The 23,127-nt window shown below is 46.6% G+C and overlaps 2 protein-coding genes across 2 annotated transcripts; both read right to left on the bottom strand. All coding sequences in view use genetic code 11, as the record gives it.

Annotated features, from left to right (window-relative positions):
• Positions 1-6,940: 6,940 nt before the first annotated feature.
• EGR_03764 (hypothetical protein) lies at positions 6,941-7,324 on the bottom strand (the record flags this gene model as incomplete). Its single annotated transcript, XM_024493013.1, has 1 exon — positions 6,941-7,324. One exon carries the CDS (start codon positions 7,322-7,324, stop codon positions 6,941-6,943), a length of 384 nt encoding a protein of 127 aa, XP_024352670.1.
• A 6,683-nt stretch (positions 7,325-14,007) lies between these two features.
• EGR_03765 (hypothetical protein) lies at positions 14,008-16,951 on the bottom strand (the record flags this gene model as incomplete). The annotated part of the gene is made up of 6 exons (XM_024493014.1): positions 14,008-14,868; positions 14,929-14,970; positions 15,929-16,052; positions 16,121-16,380; positions 16,458-16,555; positions 16,828-16,951. The coding sequence occupies 6 exons, from the start codon at positions 16,949-16,951 to the stop codon at positions 14,008-14,010; spliced, it is 1,509 nt and encodes a 502-aa protein (XP_024352671.1).
• Positions 16,952-23,127: the final 6,176 nt, after the last annotated feature.

The raw sequence follows: 23,127 nt of genomic DNA on the forward strand, positions 1-23,127 counted from the left end.
CTGTGATCCGCATCACTTCGTTGCAGGCGACAGTCACTGCCACAACAACTTGCATTCGGTTTATCACTACTTCTTCCACTCAACCCACCACACCGCTCGACCAGCTTAATTCACTCTTGCCAAGGCTGCTTCCTTCCGCAGACACTGTTAGTCAGCACACCTCGCCTCAAGCACAATGGCAGACGGATCGTCACTGACGTCTCCTTGAAAGAAATTCACTTCCTGAGCAAGATTTGTAGTGCTAAGTGACCTCCGATCGGACGACTCTGTCACTTCATCTTCCGTCTACCTACTATCCAATCATAGAAGAAGTGGGGTGAATGGAATGCTCTCCTTTGGACAGAAGGGGATGTGGCCGATATGCGGCTTGACTGTGCAAGGAGGGAAGGAAAGGGAGAAGAAGTAGGCGGAGGGCACATCAATTCCACCGATGACACAGCAATCACCTTCCAAACGCATCACCTTCACTTTCGTGTCGCCAAAGGTGTGAAGTGGGGCGATAAAGGCACACTCAATTTTCCGCCCACTGGCATTCCGTGGAGCGTCCCAGAACTGCAACAATCTCCGCCTGTATTCCTAACTCGTGGCAGACTTGGTCACACATGCTACTTGAGCTATTCAGTAGAGGTTAAAACGAAACACTACTGAGGTACTAGCTGATGAGCATTTAATGCATGGGACCGATTAAAAAGTCGGTCCTGTCAATGTCCGCTCCCCTTCCCTCCCTCCCTCTCCCTCCATGCCTCCCTCCCTCTCCTTCCTTTCCTGCCGCTTTTTCCAGTGGTCTCAGTGCCATCCACTGCCGTCGTTTTGACAGTTGTAGGAGTGCGTCAAGCGTGACTCCCTACTAGGTTCACCCAAAAACACTGCACTGGCACTACACCACATGTAGGCAGTCCACGCACTCTTGCATAAAGCAACTCATCCCTCCCTGCCTTGGCCACCTCTTAGACAGTGAAACTACCTGCGATCCACACTCACCCATCACTGTCGTGAAGGGCAATCCACCGCCTTACCTTCCCACCAAGTTCAACTCCACGCATCGACGAGTCATGGTGTTCAATTTGCCACAAATCTACTCATACGTCATGACTCACTCCTACCGGAGGCGATCAACTAACTCACATGAAATTGCTTGCTTTTCCCTTGTAGCTAATTCAACAACCAGCCTGCGTAATTCGGTTATGTTTGGAGGCGAACACCACCCACACTTCTCCAACCCCCGTGTTTCATGATAGGCTGAAGGCAATCCTCCTTCCACTTCACCACAGACCGTGCAAATGAGAAAGGCAACCAGGGGTGCGGTGAGTTGTGCGCAGGTGAAATGCGTCAAGTGAATGACCCAAACTCCATCAGTAGTCGGCCGGACGTAATTATGCCCTCTCGTCAACAAACTCTCACAATAAGCTGCATCGATACTTTTTGAGACAAGACGCACAATCTAACAGTTCAGTGGCATTTCCTTCCCAACTGATTGTCGCGAGGCGAAATTGGAGGACTTTGCTGAATGTCAAGCTAGTGGTGTCTGCGATGCCATCAATAACTCCGCATTCACCACTTCAAATACTTGTTTTTGACGATTTCGTCTGTTTTCAGTCGGCCATCAGCAGTTGACAATCCTTTTCAAAGCACTTTGGTGGCAGCTCAGCAGTGTAATGTTGGGAAGACTTGATTATTTAACGTGCCTAGTGGAGCGAATCGAAAGAGGTACTTGGGTTTTGCAACAATCAAGGGGTGTGCCCAACTTTTGTCCAGTTTCCTCCTCCATTCTCACTGCACGCGGAAAGACATTCGAGGTGTTAGGGTGGAAGTGACGGCTCAAACATCGAAACTGCCTCCTGGAAGCGTTTTGTGACTTTGATTGTGTCGTGCACGCCCATGGCTGGTGGTCGAAATGCACCTCCCGGGTGCGCTTATTGAGGTCACTTTGGATGCCCAAATGACACTACCATATGCGTTCCCTCCCTGTCTTCGCAAAGAATGCAAGCATTTGCATGAACGGGGTCCGAGACATGCACCTTGTTCCAGGACTGAGTGTACGACCTTCGGATAAAATGCGTTGTCAACTTCCTGCTCCTGCTACTGCTGCCCTCTGGTGCAACGCATTAGCCACAGGTTGTCAGTCTCATTGACCATGCCACTTGACTTCTGGCGCACGAATGAAAGTCACGCCTCATGTCTCTGGAATACCCTCTCCACTTTACTCTTCGTGGGAAGCTGCTCTCCTGAGCTTTGGACACGCTGACGAAAGACCATGTCACGCCAACATTCCACTTAGCAAATTGTCGCCAAGCCCATCTGCAGCATGCTTTGTACGAATGCGAGGGAATTGTCTTGACAAGTCTTCTCTCATTCTTCCACCGTGCCATCGCTGAGAACGCCAAAGTAAAGCCACTTTAGAAAGAGCAAGTGTGCACTAGCTTTGGCAAGGAATTGGAAATGGCAGACGAACGCACAAAATGCCAAAATTGGGCTGGAAAAGAATTCTTCCCCGTCCTACCCATGCCGTTCATTCGCACAACGTGGTATCCATTCTCTACTGCACAGCAGCACATCTGATCGGCATTCCTATACGCTTCCACACAACCTGCTAGGAAGGATGCTAGCACGCAAATGCCGACGACAAGCATCCGTTTCACCCACGTACTTTCCACTTCCTCCCTCCGCTTGAATTGTGCAGCATAAAAACGAGCAACTTCTGCATCCTCGTAAATCGCCTCCCAAATCCGCGTGTGTCCCACCGAGAGCTCGTGTGCGTTACGCCCTTCCCCACCTCCATTCCACTCTGCATTCGCAGATACCACAAAACCACTTTGTCAGACTGACGAAGTGGTAAGAAAACAACCCCGCCATCATCCTCAAACACCGCGGTCTCTACTACACCAAGTTGAAGAAGAGATCGTGTGGCTGACTTTGCAAACAATGACAGCCTTCATTCTTCTCAGGTGGCTCTTAGTACCCTGTTTGCCCTTCATAAAGAAGGAGGAAAGCACCTGTTTCCTAGTTTGGGAGGGGTGGGAAGCACTGATGTCTCAGGAGGTGAAGGTTTCTCCACTCTACGACAGCTAACAACACTACACTATCTGCATACGGTCTGCATGCAAGACCACTCTTCTTCCTCTTCTTCTCCCTCTTCTTTTCCTTCTCCTTCTCCTTCTCCTCCACGCGTTCCCACCCCCAATCGAGGAAGACAACCCCTGCCAACACCTAGCACTACTAAATAGGCAAGTAGTATCGCATGACCAATTGTGTATTAGCTTTGACAGTAGTCCCTCGGCCATGTCACATGTAGCTGCTTTCTCTCACGCCGCCCATACTTCAAGCACACTCAATGGTGCAGCAGATGAAGGATTTCGACCCCACCAGCATGTAGGGAACAGAACAGCCTCGACTCAAATTGCTGCTGTCAAAACCACCTCACGCATTCGTCGGTGCCAAAAGACCATGCTTTCATCCTCTCTCCGTTTGACTCGCCACATGCCTTCGTAGCAGCACTTCGTCCGACATTCCTTCTCCACTGTTACTGCGCAGTTGACGATTAGGAGCAACGGTCTCCCATTCCGACGACACACCAACGCAGCTTGTGTAAAACCCGTGGTACCACCTGCACCACATCCTCCACCCTACATCCTCGTAATATGGCAAAGTGTTGCACAATTCAGTGGGTCAGCACCGCCTACTGTGTCACTAAAAGACAACCAATTCGGTGTGATTGATTACGCAACCCAGACCGATGTCATCTCCAACGGTTCTTCCAACTGTTGCTCAACTCCTCCCAACAGAAAGCCTCTTCTAGACGAGGTCCTCATTCGAAGGGATGGAAAAGCACTCACCGCACATTTGAGTCTCTAAACGCATTCACTTCGGAAGGAAACCGCCTCTGTTTACTCTTTCCCATAATACGTCCACCGTCTTCACCAAGGCTTTGTGGCGGCACAATTGACGACAGACAGTCCTGACGTTGGAGTCCACGCTTACGCACTCGTAAGTGAGTAGCCTTCACAACTGGTCCTTTCAACCCACATTGACAAGAGTGCGGTCCACGCAGTCCTCTCCTACCACAATCGCTCATCCACAGTCAAGTGACAAGTCGAGCTGTGAGGAAGTCAGAAAAGTGGCTTTAATTCAACCGCCTTATATGCACACCAGAGAGGTAGCACTAGCATGAAAGCTGTCACAAATACCAAACCACTCCAGTCCCACCGATTAAGTCGAAGATGAACACCATCGCGGATAGTAGTGAAATTCCCAAGCCTTCCAACACCCAGCCACTTGCGAAATCCACTTAGTGAATCCAATTTAGCCAAGAAATTTCCTCCATTTACACACTTTGGTGTGAATGCACTTCGTCTCACGTACCACGGTGCAGCAATCACCGACCACTTCCACTTTGCTGAAGCCACCTTATCTTTTTCGCAGATTTGGCTAACCGTGATGGCAGTCCTTCATCTCCTCCCTCTAGGTACTTTGTCAATCCACCAACTTTGGAGATACGTGGCAATCAGGCGGATGGAGGGATCTGGTGAAATGTTCGGCTTTTACCAATGCGAGGACACACCACATGAGGAAGTGCTTGTTTGGAGGGTGGGACGTCGGTCTTGTCGAGGCTACACTTTGCAATGTCCCATTATTAAGACGATGAGTGAATGCGCTCCTGTGGAGGAATGACAACCAAAGTCACCTCTTGACTGGTTATTGAGCTCAAGTAACAATAAACGAGAGAGACAATATTAGCAAAAGGGAGACAAAGATGAGACTGGAGACGAGGAGGCGGACGTTCATCCGTGATGTTGGCACGTTATTAATTGCGAACACGCACCGAAGGAGGACGCCAACCTTGAGAACCACTTCAAATCCACCTTGGCTTCTTCCACCCCAGGTCACCTCTCGCCTGACTTACAGTGCAGCATGACAGGGCTACTGCCACGAACCACGCTTCCCCATCTCCAAGCACGGTGCGCTTTTGACAGTTAGCCAACTGTCGGTGGGCGCAGGTCCAGGTTAACATCCATTTCTAAGTAGCAAATGGGGGTTTTTGATTAGCCCATAGATGAAGAATGACTTTTCCCATATTTAGAGGTAAAAGATGGTGGTGGTCCCGTGTATGCGAATACATTCCAGATTGTGCGCGAGTGGAGGAGATTCGCCCATTCCCGAATTGTGTCTTCTCTGGTGCTACCGGCTTCGGTATACTGTGTTCTGTTCACCCACGGCCAGGTGAGTCACCAAATGTGGCATTTTGCCACGTTCAAGAGGCAGAGCCTTCGTCTGACCCCTTTACTACAAACAAACACACTCGCATTCACACTGCCTTTCTACTGCCACCCTGCCCCTGCCCCCATCACCTCCACCCACCTCCAATGTGAGACACAGAATGCAGCTGCGGATCCAATGGACACACTATTTAACAACGAGAGGGCGAACCGTCACAACAGTGGAGAAGTTAAGTTAAGTGGAGGAGCAGCACGTGTTTTCTAATCTGATTCAGCAATTTTTCACATCTACTCATGCAGTCAAGACACAGTGAATCCACATTGTGCAGTCTGTTTAAACCGGGGCATATCACACACCTTGGTTGGCTGCATTCTCACTCGCTCGTCGGTTGCACCAAGCATTCAACGTGACACTATCCTTTCAATGCCAAAATTACACCCGAGAGTGGCATGACGGAGCATCGAAAGCACATGGTTCTCCCCTTCACTCGCCATCTCCACTCCTTATGAATAAGTCAAAGGCCATTATCTGCAGTGGCTTCACCACTGTGATGCGGTGAACAATCAGATGGCTCATGCACTCCGTTGTCGCCGCCCCGCTTTCTACGCGGGATGACGAGAGGAGGCAGAGAAGTCGAGGCGAGGGAGGAAGGGGGGGTTATTTACAGTCGATGTGGCAGTGATTTCCTCAGTATCCTTCTCTCCATGATGTCTGATGTCGGAGGAATCGCCTGTCCAAATGCGCCTTTGATAAATCACACCGTGAGGTGACTCGACACTGCAATATGTCGTGACTTCAAGGTTGTGCCGATCACGTGGGTGGGCTGAGCACTCACCAGAGTCGTGAAAAATGCTTCACCGCAGCAACGACAAGTCGCGTTTAGCATGATGTATTGCCGGAACCAGTCCACACATCCAGAATGCATCGCAAGCAATGAAGTGCGGAACCCACTTCCACGACTTAGGAGGAGGCATTTTATGCACACAGCCGACACAATTTACTGTGGTAGATGTCATGCCACCAGCAGGCTAGTCCTGGCAGGCAACTCACATCTCCTCAACTGTCAGAGTGTGGCAGTGTGAATGCACAAGAACAGTGTCACCTTGAGTTGTGGAGGGGGGATTGTCACCCCAGCATCGTGCCATACTTGTCCAAGGGGCATCACAGATGGGCAGCCGCGCCGCAGGTCTGCATTCCAGATGCTGTGCCCATTCTCGCCACAACATTGTGTCGAGGAGGCATAACGAGTACAGAGTAGTCGGCGGGTATTGTGCACATCTTCATTCTATTGACAGAAAGCGGTTGTACCAACGAGCAAGCAATTTGGTCACAATCAACTTTACCAACCGGACTTCGGAGCATGAAGTCATCCCGGGGGTGGACTATGCACCACAGTGTGGCATTGTGGTTGTAGGATGTGAGTGCAGTGCTCCGCCACTGCATTGCAGACACGGATGACTTTGCCAATGATGCTGCAAGAGATGCAAGCACTTCATTGCCTCACTATTGCTACCATTATATACTCGCGCCATCGTTCGATGCGCCAGCACACTGCCTGGGCTTCTCGTTTGGTCAGGTGGGAAGTCGACAACCACAGATGACGAGTCTGCCACACTGTTTGGGAATTAATCCTGCCCCTGTGTCTGACGCAATCGTCACTTGAGTGGAATGGCCATAGGCAGAGAACGACTTTGGTGCTGCTTGCGATTGAGGGCAGCACAACAAGTCACGACGTATCATTTCGTACACAACATTTCGTACCAACAATCGCCTTGATTGGAAGATAGCTCAAACCAAAGGCCAGCAGGATGAAAAGAACTACGTACAAGGTGGGAGGGTATTGGCGCGAGCCATGAATGAAATGAAATCCATGTGAAGTCGTCAGTGATGGTGCATCTCCTACTCTCCATAATCTCTCAGCAGCCATTTCAATATCACCGCCACCACCATTCGTGTAATCACGAACTGCAATTTTATCTGCACCACAGCACAATTCTCTGCTTTCATCGAGGCATCGAATCGTGGCGAAGGGATGAGTCAAGATGCCAGGTACAAACTGAGTAGGTCTTGCACCACCAGGCTCTGCATTTGTGATAGTAATGGTGGCCATAGACACGGCATACGCAACACTGCGTGTAGGAGAAAAGCCACTGATCTATGCAATCTGGAGGATGTATAAATTACTGTAAAATCACCAACCCATTCGTCTGGTGATATCTCGAGTTAAGCATTCTTCAGGTTGGTGCTGCAATGGTGCATGCCAGCCTCGGAGGCGTCTTAAACGTGCGTCTCCCCGTTTCTCCGCAGTACACGCACGTTGCATCCACCACGTCCTCAGCGTCAAACCATGGTCACCGCCACCTCTTTTCCTGCTGCCGTTTCATTGCACTGTATTGCGGCCACTGCCAGACTGGCCTAATTGGAGGAAGTGGCCACAGCGGTCCGAATCACCTTATCCACCACGCATGGATTGTGCCGCCCCACACACTGATTCACGCACTTCAATCGATGTGATGTGTGTGAATCAGCTTGCACACCCATTGGACCGCTCACATTCATCTACACTCGATTCACCATCGTCATGTCCATTTTTGCAGGCGACTACGAGCATTTCATGACGAAGCGTTTCAAGTTGTCCGTGTTAGCATTTGGCATTGCGGAAACACGATTGTATAGCAAAGGCACCACCACCGGGACAAAGCAAGGGGGATGAGAGACGTGGAGTCAAGTAATGTCGGCATTCAAGAGAGGTAGAATCCACCAGCTGTACTGGCGTAGTGCTGCCACCATCCAGAGGCAAGAGGATCTAACAAAGCCAGACTAATGCTTGGACGAGCAATTTGGCAAAGGATGAATCCATTTGGTTTGAATGGGTAGACGGATGGATGGGATGGACGGGTAAACAAATGAATGCAGTGAGAAATGAACTAGTGAATTAAAATTAGGTAAGAAAAGAAATGTGGCAGCTGACCGATGGAGAATGTACTGTTTCAGGCATGAAGAGAAACGTAGATTACCGACCCACTAGCTGCACGTAGGATAATCATCCTCCCACACGCATACTTTCCGCCCCCTTTCTCCCCACCCCTTCCCCCCTCCCTGTGTTGGTGGCTTTACGAGCGTGCAAAGTCCACGTCGATGATTTCAAAGTCACCGTCTTCTCCCACTTGCACCCACGCAATGCCCCAACATACCGGGTGTGAAGTCCACGTCCGTGAGGGCCCAGGACTTCATGCACAAAGTAGTCAAGCGGGTGCGCACACGTGACAAGCGAAGCGCTTGTGGCAGATGAGATGCACCTCAACTCTGGCACTGTCTCCCACAAGTAGTACTTCTCCAGAGTGAGATGTTGCGTACTTGCGGAAGGCAAATAGCACACCCTACTCGAGTCTCGCTCGAGGCAATCACGCCCATTTTCTGTCTCCTTTAACTTGCCAATAAATGAAGTCACTAGTTGAGAAGAGATGGCGAAGGGAGGCGTCCATGCACTCACATACACTCCCACTCCACTCACTGTGAGGACGCCCAAAACGACGCCTTCAATCACGGGAAGAGCAGTCAGACCAAACCACTTAGAAGCTCGTCACCTCACTCACGTAACTGCCTTCCACCCAATCACCGTGAAGTGCAACGCCTACGCACTGAGAAAGCCACTACGCACCCACACTCACCCACACGCACTCACATGCACGCACGAATCACATAACGCCTTTACCATCCTACTATCGACCGAGTCATCGACCAATCAACCAACTAGTCGTACTGATGGGTGGTGTTGCAAATTCCACCCAAATGCATGGCCATGGCTATCATCATCATTTGTCCGGCAGCGCTTGTATGCATGCGTGCAAGAGAGGAAGAGTTGGCTGCCATGTTTGGCTAGGAGGCGAATGCCCTGTTTTGGCAGCAGAGTGGTGGGTGACCCACCTACTCATTCGCCTATGCGCCAGTAGTTGAGTGGCCTAGTCACTGCTACTGCCTCCTACCGCTTCCGTAATGCGGTGGCACTTGAGGTTGTGCTCAGTGATTTCATTTCCACATTGCTGGTGAGGCAAATGTGGCACCAAAACTGACACAAATTCATTTTCCACCCATACCAAATGAGAGCGCTTGAAGGAGATTGACATTTTGATATGGCTTTGCTGAAAAGCACCAATCTTGGTGGGATCCAGTTGTCATTTCTAAATGACATTGCAAGCACTGCATTCACGCTTGTGTTCATCCATCGCTGCATGCACGGGGCCATTCTCCTAATCCCGAGGGAAGAGCCGCCAACCCAACTGACAGATCGCAACAGATGTGGTGTACGCGCAGTGCTCACACCCCTCGTGCTGCAGCATGTGGGTGAGTGGTGGGAGGAATGAACTCACCCGCCCACCCACTCAGTGAGCCAGTCGATGAGGCTGCCAAAAACAGTAATTCACCACCTCGCCTTTCTCTCTCCCCCTTTGCCTTCCTCCTATTCACTCAAGTGCATGGCGCTGAATCCAGTCACCCACCCTCACACGGCTTTGCACTAACCAGGCTGACGCAGTGTTGGTGGCGATGTTGGTGTTGGCACCAATAACTGACAGGTTGTAGTTACGTCTGCTACCGCTCCTCATCAGCAGATGTGGAGGCACACTGCCACACACATTCACATCTCATTCTCTTCCACCCAACCCAACCCAACCCCACACCACTCCACTCCAATCCACTTCTACTACCGTCGCCACTCGGCACACATTGGAAGACACACAGAGGGGAGAGTAGATGCCATCACTACCGGTTGTTGTCTTATCACTGCTGCATCGACGCCCATCTCACCTCCACTTTCGGCTCCAGCAATGCCAATGTACATGGTCACTAAGACGGGCGGTATGTCGTCGCTTTCGCTTATCGGAGCTTTAGCCCAATTTCCTGAGGCGTCTGCATTCTCCACCTCTCCTTGCAGAGGAACTCATGTACAGGTCAAATGGAGAAGTCCCAGGGTCACATTATCCAGTCCCCTCGCCTTAGTCATTTCGGTTAGCCACACTTTGCTTTTGCCACTTTATTGTCCTTTTTAAGACAGCGCCACTGGTAGGGTCTGTTTCCCTCCAAAAACACGATGTTAGCGCCTGATACTTCATGTGACCAGATGCCACTGGTAAGTCCACTTCTAATAGGCATGCTAGCACAGGGAGCTGGTTAAGACTAATCGGGAGCCCTTCATCAGCCGTAACGACTAATTACTCGTGGCAACAGACCTGCTTACTGGAAAAAGAAGTGCTGCCAACAGCTTGGGGGGAGGGCTTTGAAGCGCACTCCATGAAGGCGACCTGCCCTACAAGGTGTCCCCATCTTGGGTCTGCAGACTGGCAGAGGCGAAGCGGAACAAATGCCTACTTCGTCGCCTCTTTGTGTGTGCTTGCAAGTGATTGAGTAAGTGGTTGCGAGTGTGGGCGTAGAATCGCAAGTCTCTCAACCACACTCGACTCGACTGAGGGACCGCACACACTCGGTGGGTGGTCCTTTGGGTGCCGCTGATGCATCGATTTGTGGCGCGTGCTTGTTTGGGGGCGCCCCCAAAGGTTGCTCTTTCTCTCTCTCTCTTGTAGCGTTGCCATTGATACCCTTTTTTGTGGAAAGCAAACCGAAGCCTCATCCACTTTAGTGGGATGTTGTATTGGCAAGTTATGCGAAAGGACACGCGAACAGCTCGCTGTGCAGTTCACTCGCAAACGAGCTACCTATTAGGGCATTTGAAAGCATGTACTAATTGGGTAAACAATGAGAAAATGTACACCCTCTAGGGCATTTCATGTGGCCCAAAGTGCTGATGAGATAAACAAGATGGAAATCGCAGATTGTTTTTGTCGTCTGCATCACAGATTGTTTGCTTTAAGAGAAATCCTTCAACTACAAATATTACCCAGAAATATTTAATTTAGCCACAGAATCCGTAAAGTTGGTGTGGCACAAATCACAAATTTCGAGGGAGTAAAAGCAGACGAAGGAGGAGCTGGAGATTTTCCCCTTCGTCGCCTAAAGGATGCCATTCATAAGTGCCTCTGTGCCTGCAATTTCGATGCCCCCTTGCCTACACTGCCATTATACTACCAACACATTAACGTACGACTACGAAAACCACTCAGAGAATAGACCCACCAATGACGAAAGTGATGGTAATGGTAGCAGCATTAATTCTTTCTCGTCACCTCTTTTTGCGCAACCTCAACTCGGAAAAGAGTCGTTTAAAAAGAGGGGTTAGGGACTGCAAGCTGTTTCAGGTCTGAAAGACGTTTTTTTGGATTTCTTTTTTTCAAGAGAAGGGTTTCTTGCAATTTGTAACTATCACCGAAGAGTACCGACACCTTACACTGTCTTTTTCAACCCAATTTAACTCTGCAATAGCCTTTCAAATGTTTGAATAGTTCCACTTCAGCTTTGGATCATTTTAGGAAATGCCTTCCGTTTTGAAAACACCCCAATGGGTCTCTTGTGAGGCAAATTGCTGTGGACAGACTCGTCAAGCGCCTGAAGTCATGTCTGACGCGAGTTTTATGAACTATCTCAGCTAAGAAGAGGATCGTGAATGTCTCCTACACTGTCAGGTGATATTATATCAAGAAACTAGACTTGCCCTTCTTAATCCTTACACCTCATAAGTACTGCTTATTGACAGACCTATCAAGAGGATATGATTCTTATATTCAAACGTTTGTGAAGTGAACAAACAATAGGATCAATTACCCCAAAAGCACTTCTGGACCACTCACCACTTCTGTTTAGAAAACCACGCTTGTCTTTTCTGTTGTGTGTGATGATGTGATAAACAAATAAATGAATGAATAAATAACTAAATTTCTCACTAAATGCCAAGCAATTTGTATCTGACATCCACCAAGTGCATGCAATACAAAACAACGGCATCGAGGCGAAGGAAGTCCTTTGCATGAGAAGTAGACAGAAAGTGAAGTGGTCCAGTAAGGAGTGCAAAATTATCCACCTCTGCTCCCGTGACCGTGCAAGACCTTATGCCACAATACTGACCCGCGAGATTTGCATTCACTCCTCTTTTATGTTTCTGCACATCATTTCACCAGCTGAGAAATCTCCTCTCGGGGCTAAAAAATCACGAGATAAATTAGACGACAATTACTTCAAATCTTGCCGCGTTGAGAAACAGGCGGCGGATTTGCCATTAAATGGATAGCTACCGAAGAGGTCAGGCTGTGAATTTTCGCGCTGGACATTTCGCTTTAATGATCGACAAATTTGCTTTGAGGTTGACCGTTTTCCTTCAGGCAGCAGGTTAACTAATTAGTGAAGTGCGCACTTATGTTACCGTCTTTACTCCGACGTGACAAAGCTTTAACATAAAATTTTCACCTTTTCGGAGTGATTTGAAAATCCGATGGCCATCTGACACACCACACGATAGGCCATGAACACTCATTATCCTCTGCTTCCATTTCTTTGGTGTGTTAGTACACATGAGTTAAGAGGGTGGAAAGAGGGATTGGATCCGCGGAATGATTTGCATGACTGTGGCAACAGGAGTCCTCCCCGAAGCCATACCGGCATTAAAGAAGAAGCTATTGACAGGCACGACATGACAGTAAGGTAACACTGTCAAGTCAAAGGCACAAATAAAGGAGACTGGTGAGCTGGTGTAGGTAAAGAATATTAGACCACAACATGGTAACTTGCTTTGTTTCATCGTTATGCTTAGCACTCCTTGCGATCATTGGACAAGGACCGAAGGTGACGCAACATATCCATATCATGAAGTCAGACCCAGATTTTCGAATACCTCGTTCTTATCAAGGTAAAGTGACTCAAAAAAGAGTCTGTTTGGGCCAAAGTGCTTAAGACTGATTGACATTTGTTCTACAGGAGACCTGCTTCCTTTCTACATTCAGCAGTCAACTAGCACACTCTAAGGCAACGATCAAATCGGTTCGTTTGGAGAAACATGGCCTAATGATGATGTGATGAAGCTTGATCTCGCCCTCAAGATGGAGGAACCACGTAGCCAGTTTCCCAGACTCTTTCGCCTACTTCATATGCACAGATTTAGCAAATGGGATTTACTTCAAACTGATAAGCAGTACTATAAATTACGACGATTTAATAGCCCACGCAGCAGCCTGAACATCAAACACATGTCAATTTACTTTGCAGAATTATTCTACAACTTAATTTTTCAGACGAGAGTAACAGATAAATGAACCTTTTTAAAAAGATCCGATTACTGTGAATGTGAGCAACCATTGAATGGCTATATTTCTTGACCTTACAAAGCCTAATTAACTCGATGTAAGGCCTACATAAGTGCTGGGCTTTCTATTCCACGAGATGAATTATCCAACACACCTTTACCTTTGCATTTGACAAAGCAACATAGCAAAGGCGAATATTACCGAAAACAAGTAGAGCAGAACGGACGGAACGACTTTTGCCGTTAACGGCGCTTTCAAGACAGACTGATAATCCACAGTTCCCAATTTGCATAAGGACCACTCTTTCCCTGTCGCCTTTAAAATACACCAAAAAAACCTATGTTCCTCCACCAAATGGAGAACAGACATGGTGGAGATTCATCCACTCTGTCCCCTGTGTACTTATAGGCGTTTTTATTAACAAGTAAATTACATGTGAAAAAAGGTAAACAGAACGAGAGGGAGGGGAAATGTGCCCAGCGGAAGAAGGGAAGAGAAATTTGACCATAAAAAAAGACATACGTGTACACACACCAAATGGGTGACATCAAAAGCAAATCACAGAATAGAGAAAAAAATAATCCGCATACAGACATCCTTACTGTCGTTAAAATAAGGTGGAGAAAAGGTCCTTGATGTCTTCCACCGGCCGGGAAAGAAGAAGGCCTCTTCCATCTCCCCTTTCAACGGCCTCTTCAAGGAGAGCTTTAAGGTAGTTACGCGACCGATTGTGATCCTTCACAGCTATCGGCGACAGGCCACACACTTCATTACCACCAAAAACGACTACAGAAGGAGTAGATGGGAGAGAAATCACCTTCTCTATCGTTCTATCTTCTTTCGCTTTATCCTTTCGAATTGTATGATGCTCCTTCTCGCATTCCACCCCCACCGAGTGAGTCCTCATCAATCCCATCCTGCTACAAGAAACGGATCGAAATGGGGGGAGAGGATAAGAAACAGGAGAAGAGGATGAGAGTGATGAGAGGTCGGTGACGGTGGTGGTGGTGCTTGGTGGTTGATAGGCCTCATCCGGGGTACTGGCGAGACTGCTGTAACCCGAAGAATTCCCTGAACTTGTTTCTTGCTCTGACTCTGCTGCGATTGAAGTAACGTTGCCATCATCGCTGAGGTATTCGACACAGAGGATTACCTCCTTCCCACTGCCGATGGCAAAGGCCGCCTCCATCTGCTCCACAATCCACAGACCTTGCCGGGAGATATGAAAGTAGAGACGGGAACAATGGCGCTGTACCGCCATGCTCAGCGCGAAATCACGCTTAGTGTGCTGACGGCACAATACCCAATTTGTAGTTGCGGTGGCGTTGGTAGCCCCCCTCTTCCCCTTAGAGTTGGCGTCTACCCTCTTCGGTGCCGTGCCACCGCAATAGAGATCGAATGTTAAGTCAGCGGTCACTTTTCTGTGGAAGGGAGAGTATTGGTAGGTGGCGAGCAGCTTTTTACCGGTCTAGAATGAAGGAGAATTAAATAATTTGAAAAGTGAATAGTCTCTCAGTCAACAACCTACCATATTTTGTGCCTTATCGTAAGGATCTGAATCAGCACCTTTCTACAAACAAGGAAACAAAAGCAGCAGGTAAAAGAATGCAAAAAAAAAAAACAGCTGAGAAGAACCACTCTTCTTCCACAAGAAAGCGTCGCAGTAGACGACAGCAAACACACCAATGCGAGTGCGAAACCGCATCACGTGACAAGGCTGGTGACAACAGCGGTTTTAATTGGCTCATGCTATTAACAAGACCAATACTAAGACTATCACAAAATCATTTCCAGTTTGCGTACTACTCTCTAGGAAACTTAGTGATTACCCTTTCAATAAAAAAGGCGAGTATGAAGGGGGTACGTGGAAAGATAGGTTAAATTTATAACTTCTTTTGGGGTAAAGGTAGGAAAAGCTAATGGTGGGATTAAACTTCCCATTCCTTCCAACTTCTCTTGGAGTTGTTTAAACAATTTATGGAGTCGCACCTGATGCGGCAATAGAAGAACTGAGGCGCAATAGACAATGATGAAGATGACGCCAGAGCCTCATGGTTATGCATTTGCGCGTACTCTAGTAAGTTAGGGAATTTGTGGGCTAATGAGGTTAAAAAATGGTGAAATTCCACAGTTCAGCACACAAATACACACAAAATCGTACGATGGTGTGTCTTCGTGTGTGAGTAGTCACCTGCGTGGGAGTGGCATGTGTATTTGGGTAGGCCTACTTGCATGCCTGACTTTATAGCTGGAAAAGTAATGAACAACATTCTCACCTTTTGCTTTCTTTTCATACTTTGCCTAAAAGTAAGACAAAAGGGAGAAGAGACAAATATATCATACACACACAAACGAGAAACGGACACGCAGCGTGTAAACAGCTGCAACTCACCTGTTTGAATGAGCGGCTGAATGTAGGCCCATGGCAACTTTCTGAAAATAAATCGAATAATATAGGAAAATTGGTAAATTTAAGCCACAAAATGAGAGCGAGAAGACGAATGGAGAGAGAGATGGAAGCAACCCACCTGACAAGATTGATAGAGCGCCTTGATGTGAAGGAGGGCATCTTCCAGTCGTTCGAAGAAACGCACATGGGAAAATCGTAGACCTTCCAACCATTGGTAGGCTGCCTTAATGCTCGCAGCTTCTCTGGAGAAGAAAAGGACATTGAAGGAGAGTCATGAACGATAATGGACGAGAAAAGCAAAGAAGCTCACGCCGGTGTGGCGTGGAAGATGGCGGGGCCACCAAGCGCTAGAGTGGATGGAGAGGGTCGGACAACAAGGAGGAGGCGAGAGGGGCGGTAAAAGCTTGAATTGTTGCGAAGATGAGAACGAGCAGCGAAATAGGCAACCTCCACGAGACTGGCTAGACCCCGTGTCAGATGGGGTTGGAAGACGAAGAGAAGGCAGCTAGCACGCTCCTTCGCTGCCGCCTCCTGCGCTATCAGCTCCGGACGCCACTCATCGAACTGCTGCTTAGCAATCAAGGTGACACAAATGCACATAAGAAGTTAGTTCACTGCAACTGCAGCTACTAAAAGTGCGCAACTACCACCGGCCTACGCAATAACAGTCCTCCCCCACTGCTTCTACTAATAGCCGGAAACACGCGGAGAAAGAGATAACTAATTTTAGCGGCAGCCATGGAAACTACAGACAAGAAATGACACGCAAAAGTAGAAACTGGATAACCTAAGTTTCGGTTTTCTTTAATGATTCAAGAGTATAGTGGGTGTAAGGAGGCTGTCATACCACAAGATTAACACTGGTGCCCACTTACGAATGCCTAAACTCGTTTAAGTAGATCAGAACGAACCTTAAAAAAAGTAAAGCTGTACACTTGATTTCGCGTGGACTGGTATGTGGTAATTATGCCTAACAAGTGGGGTGAACACCAAAGTTTCTCGAAAATTAACACCCACCCACACTCGCGCTCACAAGCCCGCATACACACACAAAGCGAGAGGCAGAAAGCGGGAGGTAGGCGTGCTTGTCAGAGGAATCAAAATGTTGCGTGACATCTTGAGTTATGTAGGAAGCAGCCATGACGGATTAGAGAAAGAGAAAAGTTCAGACAAAAAAACCGAGTTATATATATTAAATGGAAGGGGAGTTCTCAGATGGCGTTAATAAAAACCTACCGGATTAAAGTAAGGAATTCCGTTTGCCTCCAAAAAGGGTATGGCAATGTCTTTTCGCCACGTAGTTGGATTACAAGCACCACCAAGAAAAACTAAAAAAAATAAAGGTTGGCAAATGGAAAGTGAAAAGCGGGAAAATGAAAAAGTGAGGAAGGTACCTTCATCAAGACATTTCCCTAGTGATGGGGCCGGTTTTCTGGAAAAAAAAATAAACGTAAAAACATGGATCATGGAAACAATGTTTGTTAGGAAAAGAGCAAAATAAGAATACCCTGGCTCTCAAAACATTAAAAAACAGCCATTAAAACTAGTTGAAAAACGCGTTTTCTGTTTTTCTTCGCTAAAGCCAAATATGGTGCACTCCAAAGGCAAATCATGGCGATTCCAAAATATACCAGAACTGACGGAAGACTTGTACTTACTTAGCTGCTTCAACGGGACAGAGCGTTTCAAGAACCTTTCTTTTTGACAAAACGCTACTCATGATCAGTTGGAAATATGAAAAAATGCCGAAACACACGGACCGCCAGAGCCATCCAAGGCCATAAGTAAATCCTGACTGAGCAAGCCGCCTAATTATCAAGGTTAATTGTTTAAAAGGTTATGAGTTAAAATTTTTTGGTTAATATTTTTACACCAAAGCCTACCTCTTTTAACGTCAGCTAAAGAAGAGTAGCAATTTATGAAACAAAAAACTTGGCAGGTACGAAACTTATAATAGATTTGCCAACTGCTCTTATAGGAAAACCAAAGAAGCGAGTAAAATTCCCAAGAACTTATTGTTTCAAAGCTAAATTTTGTGAAATTGTACGAGATTCTCTTATATTGTCACGAATTATCCCTGAAGCTGATGGGAGACATAAAAATAGGGGGAAAGGGATTACTGGTATGCTCCGGAGGCCAGGTCGTCCGCCAAGAGAGCGGTGGTGGAGACCCCAGTAGCCAACTGCTAAAATGGGAAGTTAAACAAGCGACGCTTATCAACTCGATTACTCGATTCATCTCGGGCTTACTACAAGTAGATGAAAAGTAATCTTCAACCTGGTTGTTTTTTTAGCCACCTGCAAAAAATTTGATTTTGTGCTTAAGTATTCACTGCAGTTAAATCAATGCTTTCTATTGAGGTATTTCTCATTCATTCGTGACAATAAATAGATCCCGTAGGTAATTTTTAGTATTGTAATCAATGTGTCAGTCTTATTTTTGGTAAAATAATCACTTTTATTGTAACTTTGAGAAGTGTACTTAGGAAGTTCGATGCTTATCCAAAAGTTTCATAACCACTGAAATGTAGCTCAAAAAAACCCTGGCCTAGCTAAGTGACCTGCTAAACCGTGGCTCTACTATTCTTTTACTTTTAAGGCCAGGTAAGAGGATTCAAGGACGTTCCACTTCTCCAAACTCATTCGTTTCAAGTAGGTTTGTATTTTCGATTCCGCTTCCTTCCCAGACCGCCTTTCATGCGTCAGTGAAATATTACAGGTATTCGACGATGGCCAAACTTTATGTGTTGTCCAGTTTAGCCTGTTTTAACTTGCAGGCGCGTGAAAGGTGGATACAATGCCTTGTGTGCGTAGATATTCGCTGATCTATCAGAACATCAAACCAGCCTGGACGTTATTAAAATGTCGGCTGAACGTGCTATAGACTGTATAGTGTCTGCCTTGCAAATAGAGCCACTTTTATTATGTTTTGTGATTTGTTTGTAATAAAACAACATTTCTTACTTAAAAATGTCAAGTAAATAAAAATAATATTGATTAGACCCTAGCGGAGCGCTCACTACGCGCCACACACTTCTGAGGGTTTCACCACTTCTCGCTTAGAAGACTGCGGCTTTTAAGCGGGGTCAACAGGAGGCAGAATTGTTCACCTGCCTATTCACACGCACAAGAAACAAAAAAATTGTACAATCTTGTGTTTATAGCTAAATTAAGCTGTGCCTGCAATTTCGATGCCCCCTTGCCTACACTGCCATTATACTACCAACACATTAACGTACGACTACGAAAACCACTCAGAGAATAGACCCACCAATGACGAAAGTGATGGTAATGGTAGCAGCATTAATTCTTTCTCGTCACCTCTTTTTGCGCAACCTCAACTCGGAAAAGAGTCGTTTAAAAAGAGGGGTTAGGGACTGCAAGCTGTTTCAGGTCTGAAAGACGTTTTTTTGGATTTCTTTTTTTCAAGAGAAGGGTTTCTTGCAATTTGTAACTATCACCGAAGAGTACCGACACCTTACACTGTCTTTTTCAACCCAATTTAACTCTGCAATAGCCTTTCAAATGTTTGAATAGTTCCACTTCAGCTTTGGATCATTTTAGGAAATGCCTTCCGTTTTGAAAACACCCCAATGGGTCTCTTGTGAGGCAAATTGCTGTGGACAGACTCGTCAAGCGCCTGAAGTCATGTCTGACGCGAGTTTTATGAACTATCTCAGCTAAGAAGAGGATCGTGAATGTCTCCTACACTGTCAGGTGATATTATATCAAGAAACTAGACTTGCCCTTCTTAATCCTTACACCTCATAAGTACTGCTTATTGACAGACCTATCAAGAGGATATGATTCTTATATTCAAACGTTTGTGAAGTGAACAAACAATAGGATCAATTACCCCAAAAGCACTTCTGGACCACTCACCACTTCTGTTTAGAAAACCACGCTTGTCTTTTCTGTTGTGTGTGATGATGTGATAAACAAATAAATGAATGAATAAATAACTAAATTTCTCACTAAATGCCAAGCAATTTGTATCTGACATCCACCAAGTGCATGCAATACAAAACAACGGCATCGAGGCGAAGGAAGTCCTTTGCATGAGAAGTAGACAGAAAGTGAAGTGGTCCAGTAAGGAGTGCAAAATTATCCACCTCTGCTCCCGTGACCGTGCAAGACCTTATGCCACAATACTGACCCGCGAGATTTGCATTCACTCCTCTTTTATGTTTCTGCACATCATTTCACCAGCTGAGAAATCTCCTCTCGGGGCTAAAAAATCACGAGATAAATTAGACGACAATTACTTCAAATCTTGCCGCGTTGAGAAACAGGCGGCGGATTTGCCATTAAATGGATAGCTACCGAAGAGGTCAGGCTGTGAATTTTCGCGCTGGACATTTCGCTTTAATGATCGACAAATTTGCTTTGAGGTTGACCGTTTTCCTTCAGGCAGCAGGTTAACTAATTAGTGAAGTGCGCACTTATGTTACCGTCTTTACTCCGACGTGACAAAGCTTTAACATAAAATTTTCACCTTTTCGGAGTGATTTGAAAATCCGATGGCCATCTGACACACCACACGATAGGCCATGAACACTCATTATCCTCTGCTTCCATTTCTTTGGTGTGTTAGTACACATGAGTTAAGAGGGTGGAAAGAGGGATTGGATCCGCGGAATGATTTGCATGACTGTGGCAACAGGAGTCCTCCCCGAAGCCATACCGGCATTAAAGAAGAAGCTATTGACAGGCACGACATGACAGTAAGGTAACACTGTCAAGTCAAAGGCACAAATAAAGGAGACTGGTGAGCTGGTGTAGGTAAAGAATATTAGACCACAACATGGTAACTTGCTTTGTTTCATCGTTATGCTTAGCACTCCTTGCGATCATTGGACAAGGACCGAAGGTGACGCAACATATCCATATCATGAAGTCAGACCCAGATTTTCGAATACCTCGTTCTTATCAAGGTAAAGTGACTCAAAAAAGAGTCTGTTTGGGCCAAAGTGCTTAAGACTGATTGACATTTGTTCTACAGGAGACCTGCTTCCTTTCTACATTCAGCAGTCAACTAGCACACTCTAAGGCAACGATCAAATCGGTTCGTTTGGAGAAACATGGCCTAATGATGATGTGATGAAGCTTGATCTCGCCCTCAAGATGGAGGAACCACGTAGCCAGTTTCCCAGACTCTTTCGCCTACTTCATATGCACAGATTTAGCAAATGGGATTTACTTCAAACTGATAAGCAGTACTATAAATTACGACGATTTAATAGCCCACGCAGCAGCCTGAACATCAAACACATGTCAATTTACTTTGCAGAATTATTCTACAACTTAATTTTTCAGACGAGAGTAACAGATAAATGAACCTTTTTAAAAAGATCCGATTACTGTGAATGTGAGCAACCATTGAATGGCTATATTTCTTGACCTTACAAAGCCTAATTAACTCGATGTAAGGCCTACATAAGTGCTGGGCTTTCTATTCCACGAGATGAATTATCCAACACACCTTTACCTTTGCATTTGACAAAGCAACATAGCAAAGGCGAATATTACCGAAAACAAGTAGAGCAGAACGGACGGAACGACTTTTGCCGTTAACGGCGCTTTCAAGACAGACTGATAATCCACAGTTCCCAATTTGCATAAGGACCACTCTTTCCCTGTCGCCTTTAAAATACACCAAAAAAACCTATGTTCCTCCACCAAATGGAGAACAGACATGGTGGAGATTCATCCACTCTGTCCCCTGTGTACTTATAGGCGTTTTTATTAACAAGTAAATTACATGTGAAAAAAGGTAAACAGAACGAGAGGGAGGGGAAATGTGCCCAGCGGAAGAAGGGAAGAGAAATTTGACCATAAAAAAAGACATACGTGTACACACACCAAATGGGTGACATCAAAAGCAAATCACAGAATAGAGAAAAAAATAATCCGCATACAGACATCCTTACTGTCGTTAAAATAAGGTGGAGAAAAGGTCCTTGATGTCTTCCACCGGCCGGGAAAGAAGAAGGCCTCTTCCATCTCCCCTTTCAACGGCCTCTTCAAGGAGAGCTTTAAGGTAGTTACGCGACCGATTGTGATCCTTCACAGCTATCGGCGACAGGCCACACACTTCATTACCACCAAAAACGACTACAGAAGGAGTAGATGGGAGAGAAATCACCTTCTCTATCGTTCTATCTTCTTTCGCTTTATCCTTTCGAATTGTATGATGCTCCTTCTCGCATTCCACCCCCACCGAGTGAGTCCTCATCAATCCCATCCTGCTACAAGAAACGGATCGAAATGGGGGGAGAGGATAAGAAACAGGAGAAGAGGATGAGAGTGATGAGAGGTCGGTGACGGTGGTGGTGGTGCTTGGTGGTTGATAGGCCTCATCCGGGGTACTGGCGAGACTGCTGTAACCCGAAGAATTCCCTGAACTTGTTTCTTGCTCTGACTCTGCTGCGATTGAAGTAACGTTGCCATCATCGCTGAGGTATTCGACACAGAGGATTACCTCCTTCCCACTGCCGATGGCAAAGGCCGCCTCCATCTGCTCCACAATCCACAGACCTTGCCGGGAGATATGAAAGTAGAGACGGGAACAATGGCGCTGTACCGCCATGCTCAGCGCGAAATCACGCTTAGTGTGCTGACGGCACAATACCCAATTTGTAGTTGCGGTGGCGTTGGTAGCCCCCCTCTTCCCCTTAGAGTTGGCGTCTACCCTCTTCGGTGCCGTGCCACCGCAATAGAGATCGAATGTTAAGTCAGCGGTCACTTTTCTGTGGAAGGGAGAGTATTGGTAGGTGGCGAGCAGCTTTTTACCGGTCTAGAATGAAGGAGAATTAAATAATTTGAAAAGTGAATAGTCTCTCAGTCAACAACCTACCATATTTTGTGCCTTATCGTAAGGATCTGAATCAGCACCTTTCTACAAACAAGGAAACAAAAGCAGCAGGTAAAAGAATGCAAAAAAAAAAAACAGCTGAGAAGAACCACTCTTCTTCCACAAGAAAGCGTCGCAGTAGACGACAGCAAACACACCAATGCGAGTGCGAAACCGCATCACGTGACAAGGCTGGTGACAACAGCGGTTTTAATTGGCTCATGCTATTAACAAGACCAATACTAAGACTATCACAAAATCATTTCCAGTTTGCGTACTACTCTCTAGGAAACTTAGTGATTACCCTTTCAATAAAAAAGGCGAGTATGAAGGGGGTACGTGGAAAGATAGGTTAAATTTATAACTTCTTTTGGGGTAAAGGTAGGAAAAGCTAATGGTGGGATTAAACTTCCCATTCCTTCCAACTTCTCTTGGAGTTGTTTAAACAATTTATGGAGTCGCACC

The sequence above is a fragment of the Echinococcus granulosus genome (assembly GCF_000524195.1).
Source record: "Echinococcus granulosus chromosome Unknown EG_S00020, whole genome shotgun sequence".
Taxonomy (NCBI): Eukaryota; Metazoa; Platyhelminthes; class Cestoda; order Cyclophyllidea; family Taeniidae; genus Echinococcus; species Echinococcus granulosus.